The sequence below is a fragment of the Lontra canadensis genome, unplaced genomic scaffold, assembly GCF_010015895.1.
Source record: "Lontra canadensis isolate GAN:19392208 unplaced genomic scaffold, GSC_riverotter_1.0 scaffold25, whole genome shotgun sequence".
NCBI lineage: Eukaryota > Metazoa > Chordata > Mammalia > Carnivora > Mustelidae > Lontra > Lontra canadensis.
This window is the reverse complement of record NW_022631019.1, coordinates 20,123,308-20,133,883: the sequence shown is the minus strand read 5'-3', so window position 1 is coordinate 20,133,883 and position 10,576 is coordinate 20,123,308. Positions and strand designations below refer to the sequence as shown.

The window sequence follows — 10,576 nt, the reverse complement described above, 5'->3', positions numbered from 1 at the left end:
AAAAAAAAAAAAAAAAAAAAAAAAAAAAAAAAAAAAAGAACAACAACACACTAAGATCTTTGCTTTTGCTATTCCCTCTGCCCAGAATGGCTTCCCCCAGCTACTCACATGGCTCTCTCCCTCACTTCACTCAGGTGTCTACTCAAATGTCTCCTCACAGAGCCCTTCCTTAACCATCTGATCTAAAATATAACACACCCACCCTCTTTCTCTCCTCACCTCCATCTTCTTACCCCACCATTTTCTTCACAGCACTTGTTACTACTGGAGATACACACACACATCTGTATGCAAACACATATGTTCACACACACTCTCACGGCAGTGATTTTGTCTCTTAGTCATGACTCCAACCCCAGTGTACAGAGGGTGCTCAAAGAATATCTGTTAACGACAGAAAATGTATGAATCTATCATATATTTGGGACTCAGATAAGTATTAGAAATATAAAAATGAGTAAGTCATGCCCCATGCTTCATGAAAGGAGCTAACAATCTAGTAGCAGAGGTTAGACACACCACATGAGAAAGTTCTATAGCCTCAGGTTTTCCCCAGTTTCCTATGGAGAGTAAAAAAACCAAGTCACTTCTAACTTGAACTGCCAGGTGCTACAATACTGTAATATTAATTAAAAATTATAAAAAGCCTAATTACTGGTCATAAGAGATAGACCTGGTTTCAAATTCAGGCACTGCCACTTGTTTGCTCAGTAATTTTTTTTTTTTAAGATTTTATTTATTTATTTGAGAGAAAGAGGGAGAGCACAAGCAGGGGGAGAGGCAGAGAGAGAGGGAAAGGGAGAAGCAGACTGTCCCCTGAGCAGGGAGCCCAACATCAGGCCCAATCCCTTGACCCTGGGATCATGACCTGAACTAAAGGCGAATGCTTCACTGACTGAGCCACCCAGGCACCCGTTTGTTCAGTAATTATTTAAAACTTCTCAGCCTGGGGCGCCTGGGTGGCTCAGTGGGTTAAGCCTCTGCCTTCGGCTCGGGTCATGATCCCAGGGTCCTGGGATCGAGCCCCGCATCGGGCTCTCTGCTCAGCGGGGAGCCTGCTTCCCCCCTCTCTCCCTGCCTTCTTCTCTGCCTACTTGTGATCTCTGTCTGTCAAGTAAACAAAGTATTTTAAAAAATAAAAAATAAAACTTCTCAGCTTATTTCCTAACACATAAAAGGAAATAATATTGGTAATTACTTAATGGAGTTGTTAAAAAAATAAGTAAGATACTGCATATAAAGCACTTCCCGCATTGCCTGGCACACAGTATGTACTCAATATGTTATCTATTAATGTTTTTTTTTTAAGATTTTATTTATCCCTGTTGAAAGAATCCACGCCATGCCAGTTCCTATACTCATATGCCTAATACTCAAACAAATACATGTAGAGTATTTCACAGACACATTAAGATTAGGTTTAGCCTCAACAATAAACTTTCAGCCTTGAACCAGAATCTTCTAACTGGTACTAGAGTTCCCTCACAAAAGGATATATTGGAACACAAAGTACTATACTTCCAAAACAGTGGTCACATTAATTTTCTTTTTAATTTTTATACATAGCAGGCCATGTCATCTTTCTTCCACTTCTAATTCACCCAGTCTCCCACACTTCATCAGAAACTTTCCCCCTCTTTATATAGAACATAATTATAATTCAGGACTAACTGAGCTCTACCTATTAACAGAGTACAGCCAAGCTCACAAAAACACGGTAACAAACAAAGATGCTGGTCACCATTCTTTCCAAGTAAAGTTGTGCCACTGACCTGTTTATAAGGCTCTGTGATGATTTTCAGGCACAAGAAACTGCCTATATTTGACTCAATCAGCTCAATCAGTCTTACTCAGACCTTAGTGATGGGGTGGGGGTCAGTTTTAAGATGAGCAAAGACATTCTGAAATCCACCACCAACTCATGTCTTGCTTGCTATGTGATTGTGGCCAAGTCCCTGAACTTCTCTGTGTAAGAGATTTGTTTAGAAAAGCTGCTGAACAGGGAAGGAATGCAGAAGTTTCATCAGCTTGAAATCCAAAAATATGTGCAGATCTTTTGCTACAAAAGACAAAACCATGTAAATGGGAATGTTTTCGGTGAATTCTCTTTATTAAAACAGAAGTCATCTTACCACTCAAATACATGTCATTGTATCTGACTTCCAAATTCATTACAGGAAGAGCTGGGTATTAAGTCACCCAAACACATGCACTCTCCACTTCCCTTAATTGAAAGCTGCTGACTTCCAAGGAGCAAAAAGCTGAGCAGAATGTAACTTAAAGTTTAGATCAGTAAACAACTCGCGACCCAAACTGGCCAGAGAGGAAAGAGAGGTGGGTGGGTGTAAGGCAGATGACAGGAAAAACTCGGCTGACCACTGCGCCAAGTGAACTCACTCACTGCTCCCGAGATGACACACATACCCCTCCCACCCTAAGGCTGTCAGGCTGCTGCTTTGGCCCCCATACCATGAGGGCAGTACACCTGAGAAGAAACTCAAGCTTCAGCTGGGGCTCGGGACCCTCGGCGAGCCTGGGCCTGACAGACTCGAGGATGGCAGCCGCCGCCCCCGCACTGTTGAGCTTGAGACGGCCTCAGGTGTGGCTTTGGCCATAGCCTCGGCCGGACTCCGCATCCCGACAACCTCACCCGGGCCTGTCCCCGGGGCAGCCCCTGCCCCCCATCCCGGTCCCCCAGCTTACTGGCTTGGCTGATCCGCTGGATGTTGCCACTGCACGTCTGTATGATGCTGTTGAAGTCCCGGAGCTGGGGCCCAGAGGACCCCGGGTTCCGATACATGTCTAAGGGACCGTAGGACATGACCAGGAACTGGGACCGACTCCTCCTGCACCGAGCTCCTACCGGAAGCAGCCGCCAGACTGAACCCGCAGCCTGACGGGGAAAACCGAGAAGAGAAAGGGCGGGGGAAGGGATTAGAGCTGCGTGCGCACTAGCCCCGCCCCCACGCCGCGCGCACGCGCCCCGCCCCACAGTGCGCAGGCGCCGCTGGAACTGGTGCCCGGGACCGTAGCTTAGAGACTGGACGCCTTGGCCTTGGGGAAACGGGGCGGGGCGTGACGTCACACGGTCGGGGCTCGGATTGGAGGAGCTGGTGTGGTAGTGTTGTTTCTCGCCGGAGCCCGGTGACAGGAGGCAAGAATTTTCGATTAGTATAAAATTGTACCAGATGATCTCAGCCCCGACAGCCTATTCTGTTCTAGTCTGAGAATTCAGGCCCAAATATGGGAGAATTTGACAACCCTGAAACTCAGATCGGTAACCAAACTCCTGAAATTCTTCACTCTACTTGCATCCTGTAGGGCTTTGTAGTAATTGCAGAGCACTTTTATGGTTTATAGACCGCTTTCATTTCTCCCTCCACTCCTCTTCTAAACAATAAAGCGATGATAATAATATTTATTGAGCATATACTATGTATGAGTCTTCATTGCAATTCACTTGTTCATAAGCTCTATCAGCAAATGACAATGTTCTAACCGTATTTTTACGTTCAGAATAGATTTTTATCTATTTTTTAATTGTTGAAGCAAAGTAATTCAACAAAACAAGAGTTATTTTCCCTTTTACAAAACTGAGAAAATTAAGACCACAGTGGTTAATTTGCTTTTCTGAAGTTTGACTGCCAACCCAAACACTAAGCTAACTCCATACTCATCTCGATATTTCCCTAAACGCCTTCTCACATTCCCAAACTCATTCTCCATCTAAATCCTTCCCAAACAGCCTCTTCCTTTACTATATATCCCAAACCAGGATTTTTTTTGGGGGGGGGGGTGGAAGAACTACACTCTCAAATTTTAAAAATCATTCCCTTGAGGGTGGGGAAAAAATCATTCCCCAAGTAATTTGCAGATTTGTAATTTGTAATTTCCCCAAGTAATTTGTAGATTTGTAATTTGTAATTTCCCCAAGTAATTTGTATGACCTCAATGTTCCCTATAGAAGACTGCATTTTGTGAGCTTATCGTAAACGGACAGACGTGGGTAGGATTTGGGTTTTGGAAGAGATCTAGATAGGGAGAAGTGAAGGGGAAACTGGCAATGTTTGTTTCCTGTGTTCTCCACCCAACCCCACCCCTGCCTACTCTGCAATCTCTGGGGACTGGCAAGAGAGGAAGCTATTTGCCTATTTGGGAGGAGACCCCAAATGAGGGAAAGAGCTTTAGAGATCTTGTAGGCAAAGCTATTTATATTTTCGTTGTGGCAGTTTTAAGAGCATTTCTTTCTCTATAGAAAGGGACAGATGACATTTGGGAGCTCTCATTCTGGTTATTAAAATGCTACCATTTCTTAGAATCCATAGTTTTATATCAAATCTTCTAGCTAATCATGTAAGTTGCACTTTTTTACCTATAAAATAGTCTTGAGTATTTTTTCATTTACACTTGACTATTTAGAGTGAAATTCAGTAAAGGTATTTTTCTCCTAGGAATTCAAGACAAGGTTTTGTTACTGTTTTCTTTCTCATTCTAAAATAAAAGTGGTTTTCCATCTGTGCCTTGTGCTATCTTGTGCTGTCATAGCAATACATTTGTGTCTTGCAAATACTGGATGTCAAATGAACATTTATTATATTTATACAAGAATAGTAAAAAATAACTACCATTTCTTAAATGCCTATGCAGGCAATGTGAACACATTTTATGAACCTTATCCCCCAAGATAAAACCTATCTGATAAAGACCACCTGTGGTCTGACATAGTTAGGTTTATTAACTTAAGGCTGCCAGGGATACTGCCCGCCAGAGGAATCATGGGGTTTCTCACCAAGCACAGGAAGAGATAGAGTTATCCTAGGATTTGGGGAAAAGATGGAGTGTAGGTAAAATTTAAAAGAAGCAGTGTTTTGATAGCCTCAAAGCACACCAGGCTAACATGTAAGGGGATTATCATCAGGCCTGAGCTAACAAGAGGACTCAGGATCTTGTTTCCTTGGAAACTACAACGTGAAGATAAATGTGGACTGTTGTATCTGGAAACCCCTTATCTGAAGCTCTGCACCTGGATTGGAAATTGAGGCTGCTCCTCTGTGTCAAAGTAACTCAAATCCTCCAGGCAGGAGTGGAATATTCCATTCCTACTGATATTTCGAATAGCAAATATCCTGAAAATCTGTGATTTTTCTCAGCATTATGTCCTTTTGTTAACCGACAAAAACAGTTTTCTTGGTTTGCACCCATCACTGGGAGATTAGCTCCTTGGTAACAGATAAGGAATCTGGTGTTCTCTAGAGGTCCTGGGTACTTGCCCAGTGCTCTACAGCTATTACGTTGCAAAGCCGTGATTCATACGTATTCTATGACCAGGCAATTCTACCCCTAACTAAATACTTAACTGATATGAATACCTATGTGTTCCAAAAACCAAGTATAGGAGTGTTCATAATAGCATTTTTTAGGACTAAGCAGCATTTTTCTGTATTAATTATTTTGATGGAGTTATAATTGACTTACAATATGGTGTCATGTACAGGTATTAAGCGTTCAATTTGACACTTGTATACATCCATAGAACAACCACCCATCTCAAGATATAGACCATTTAATCATCACCCAAGGAAGTTTCCTTGAGCTATGCTCCTTTCTATCACATACTTTATAGGAGGAAAAAAAGGAACATAGCAAATGGGTCAGGGTTGTACGAAAACACCAGTGAACTGCAAGTTTGTACACGTTGCTCTAACAAGCTGTGCTCCTTTGTAATCAGTTTCTCTCATCCCCAGAAATCACTTTCCAATTTTTATCACTGCAGATTTGTTTTCCCTGTTCTTAGACTTCGTAGAGATGGAATCAAATTTTATGTATTGTTTAGGATTTGGCTTATTTCAATTAACATAATATGTTTGGGATTTATTCATGATGTTGCATATATCAGTGGTTTGGTTTTTTATCATTTAGTACTGTTTTATCATATGAATATACTACAACTTGATTATCCATTCTCTCTCTCTCTCCCTTTTAAGATTTTATTTATTTGTCAGAGAGAGAGAGAGCACAAGCAGGGGAAGCAGGCAGGCTGAGGGAAAGCAGACTCCCTGCTGAGCAAGGAGCGGATCCTAGGATGGGAATCATGACCTGAGCCAAAAGCAGGTGCTTAACCAGCTAAGCCACCCTGGCATCCCTGGATTATCCATTCTCTTATCAACGGACCTTTGAATTGTTTCAAGTTTGAGGCTATCATGATGAAGGCCAGAGCAGCATTTATTTTTACTAATTCCAACCTGGAAACGATCTGAATGTCCATCAACAATAGAATGGATAAATTGTAGTAGTATTATAGAACACAAAAATAAATTTCCTACTCCTACGTGAGCAATGTGGGTGAACTCATCCAAACAATGCATTATGGGGTGCCTGCCTGGCTCAGTCGGTGACCCTTGATCTTGATGTTATGAGTTCAAGTCCCATGTTGGGCATAGAGCCTACTTAAAAAAAATTTTAAAAATAACATAATGTATAGCAAAAGAAGCCAGAAAAAGTTGAGTATAGAGTGCCTGGGTGGCTCAGTTGGTTAAGTGACTGCCTTCAGCTCGGGTCATGATCCTGGAGTCCTGGGATTGAGTCCCAGCTTTGGGCTCCCAGCTCCCACCAGGAGTCTGTTTCTTCCTCTGACTTTCTCCCCTCTCATGCTTTCTCTCTCTTGCTCTCTCTCTCAAATGGATAAATCTTTAAAAAAAAAAAAGAAAAAGAAAAAATTGAGTACATTCTGTATTAATCCATTTTTATTAGATTCATAACCAGCAAAATTATTATTAAAAGTCAGGACAGCATGTAGTTAGTTTTGAGAGAGGCAGTGACTAGGAATGGGCACATGAAGTGAGCTTCTAGGATACTGGTAGCAGTCTGCTTGATTCGGGTGGTGATTATTACATAGGTGTGTTTACTTTGTGAAAATTAATCAAGTCATATACATGTGATGTGTCCTCTTCTGAAGTATGCTGTACATCAGTAAATAAGTTTCCTAATTTTTTTAAAGATTTTATTTATTTATTTGACAGTCAGAGATCACCAGTAGGCAGAGAGGCAGGGAGAGAGAGAGAGAGGAGGAAGCAGGCTCCCCCCTGAGCAGAGAGCCCGATGCGGGGCTCCATCCCAGGACCCCGGGATCATGACCTGAGTCGAGGGCAGAGGCTTTAATCCACCGAGCCACCCAGGCGCCCCAATAAGTTTTCTAATTTAAAAATAAAGTATCATTATCACCAATATGGCAAGTTTTCTTGGGAATGGTAGGGAAGGGTCAATGGAGATATTCATGTAGGTTGCAACGAAGAGTATTCGAATGAGCACTCATCATACATTGCTCATGGGAACGCAAAATCAAATAGCCACTTTGGAAAGGAGTTTGGTAGTTTCTTGGAGAATTGAACAAATTTGCCATACAATCCAGCAATCCAGCAATCCCACCCCCAGGTGTTTTACCCAGGAGAAATGAAAACACATGTTTCTATAAAGATCTGTACATAAATGTGCAAGGCAGCTTTATTCATAATAACCAAAAGCTGGAAATAACTCAAATGTCCCATCAGCTACTGAATAAACAAAGTGTGGTGTATTCATACGATGGAAAACTATTCAGCAATAAAATAAAGGAACAGACTACTGAAACATGGAATGAATTACTGAGACATGTGACAGTGTGGGCAAATCTCAAAAACATGTGTTAAATGAAAGAAGTCGGACATGAAAGCCTTCATACTGTAGGATTCCATTTATGACACATTCTGGAAAAGGCAATGCTAGATATCAAATTAATGGTTGCCGGGGGCTGGAGTTGGGGGAAGGGGATTAACTACCAAAGGGCATAGGGAAGTTTTGAGGTTGATAGAAATGTTTTATATCTTGATTATGGTGATTACACAATGGTATACAGCCATAAAAACTCTTTGATCTATATACAAAGATGGGTAAATTTTACTGTATGCAAACGATATCTTATTAAACTAAAAAAAAGATGACAGTCTAAGAACCAGTGTGATAAAGTGCCATGCACGAGATGGGTAGATTGGAGTCAAAAAAAGGATATACCAGTTGTGGGTTGCATGAGTGTTCTGAGGGCCTAAATGTGATCTTGGGATACAGTAACTATAGAAACCAAAAACAAGTGAACATCCATGGTTATTCCAATTTATGACTCTATTACCTTCCCTCTCAGGAAATAGAAAATGTAGATTCTATAGAAGTCACACATAAAAATTGCTCACAAAATCTAGTGCATACTATATGCCAAGCACTGTTCTAATGACTTCTACAGATATGACTTAATCTTCACAACAACCGTAAACTAGGTAGAGACAGAACTCAAATTCTGGCATCTGACTTCAGAGTTAACCGTGGCATGGCACCGGTATCAATTTTCAAGCAGAGTTGATAATCTGTTGCAATAACAACCTGGCAGACACTGGTAGGGAAAGTAGTCATTGATTCCAGAAAGAGCTGAGGAATATGAACTACTTCCCCAAACTGACAGCTTTCATTTCTGGCTTCCAAATCTAGAGGTTCACATCATTTTTACTCAGTTCTATAGGCCAAAGGGCAATGTGGTAACCAGCCTACAAGAGAGACCCCAGTGATCCTTACCTCCTTGCCTCCACGTGGGTGGCACCATTCTACCTTGAATAGTGTCAGTAATTTGACCTCTGTAACCAGTAAGGTATTGCAGAAATGACGGAGAGTCACATCTGAAGGTAGACCATGAAAGACATTGCAGCTTCTGCCCTGCTCTCTTGGATTTGGTTTGGTTCCAGAATCTATTCCCTATGTGGCAGATTCTATTTTTTAAGTTAGCCACCACAATAGCTTCCATCCAACATGCTCTTCTACTTTGTCATCTTCTCATGAAGAGATCAGATCTATGGCCCCTCCCCTCAACTCTGGATGGGGTTCTGACTGTTCAACCAATAGACTGCTGCACGAGTAAGGTAATGTGACCTCTGAGGACACATCAGAAGACGTCTGCATCTTCAGCTTTGTTCACTGGTTCACTTGTGCTTGGAGTTCTAGAGCCACCATGAAAGAAGTGTGATATCCTTGACCCACTATACTGGGGAAAGCGAAGTTACATATGGAGGGTCCTATGTAAGGTGCTCTGGTCAGCATTACTGGATTTCTAGTCGTCCCAGCACAGGCACTAGATGTACAGATAAACAGTCTTTAGAGATGATTCCAGCCCCAGGAAGCGTTCCTCGGCTTTTGAATCTTCCCAACTGAGGACCCAGACACTCTAGAACAAATACCAGTCATCCACACAGTGCCCTTTCCAAATTCTTGATCAATAGGATCTGTGGACATATTTAAATTTGGGGGTATTTTCTTATGTAGGAATAATAACCGGGATACCCTACAACTCCTGACAGTTTTGGCCTTCCCAAAAATGGCCCCTCCTTCAAGACCCTTGAGCCAACCACCAGTTGAAGACAGCTATACTGTAGGTAACATATGATCTTAAATTGCAAAGTCCTAAATTCTGAGGGTTATTTCAAGAGGCTGAAGACCTTTTTGAAGAACTGTTCATACTGTACACTTCCCCTAAAGCAGTTCTTAAGGCTGGGTAAATGGATAAATTAATTCACACAATAAAGATGGTTGTAAACATAGCCTACTGTCTTAGTCTTTCCAGGCTGCTGTAACAATATATTGCAGACTGCATTGCTTTTGAACAACAGAAATTTATTTCTCAAGAGTTCTGGAGGCTGGGAAGTTCAAGATCAAGGTGCCAGCACGGTTACATTCTAGGCACATTCTAGTGATGGCCTTCTTTCTGGTCTACATTCCATGGCTTCTGGCTGAGTCTTCACACGGTGGTAGAGGTAAGGTATCTCTAATTTTATTCATGAAGGCAGAGCTTAAGCACATTCCAAAGGAAGGTCCCACCTTCTAACACTATAATCTTTGGGATTAAGTTTTCAACATATCAATTCAGGAGGCACATTCAGACCATGGTACCTACAATATAAAACAGTCTTCAATTTAGGGAAAGTAAGTTGTCATTGAGTCTATGGAATAGAATGATCAGGATGAGACAGTGACAATGCCTGAAAAGTATGTGTTTTTTAAAAATTAACATATAATGTATTATTTGCTTCAGGGGTACAAGTCTATGAATCATCAGTCTTACACAATTCACAGCACTCACCATAGCACATACCCTCCCCAATGTCCATCATCCAACCACCCTATCCCTAACCACCCCCCACCCCCCAGCTACCCTCAGCTTGTTTCCTGAGATTAAGAGTCTCTTATGGGGGCGCCTGGGTGGCTCAGTGGGTTAAAGCCTCTGCCTTCAGCTCAGGTCGTGATCCCAGGGTCCGGGGATCGAGTCCCGCATCTGGCTCTCTGCTCAGCGGGGAGCCTGCTTCCCTTCCTCTCTCTCTGCCTGCCTCTCTGCCCCTTTGTAATATCTGTCTGTCAAATCAATAAATAAAATCTTAAAAAAAAAAAAAAAGAGTCTCTTATGGTTTGTCTCTCTCCCAGGTCCCACCTTCATTTTTTTCCCTCCCTTCCCTCTATGACGCCTGCCCTGCCTCTTGAATTCTTCGTATCAGAGAGATCATGATAA

General features: G+C 42.0%; 1 protein-coding gene across 1 annotated transcript in view; it reads right to left on the bottom strand.

The window, feature by feature from the left end:
- Nucleotides 1–2,955, bottom strand: part of STX12 (syntaxin 12) — a 43,731-nt gene extending 40,776 nt beyond the window's left edge. The window contains exon 1 of the mRNA XM_032863897.1: nucleotides 2,704–2,955. Within this exon, the coding sequence (XP_032719788.1) occupies nucleotides 2,704–2,821 (118 nt within the window). The 5' untranslated portion in view covers nucleotides 2,822–2,955. The remainder of the gene's footprint in view (nucleotides 1–2,703) is intronic.
- Nucleotides 2,956–10,576: the final 7,621 nt, after the last annotated feature.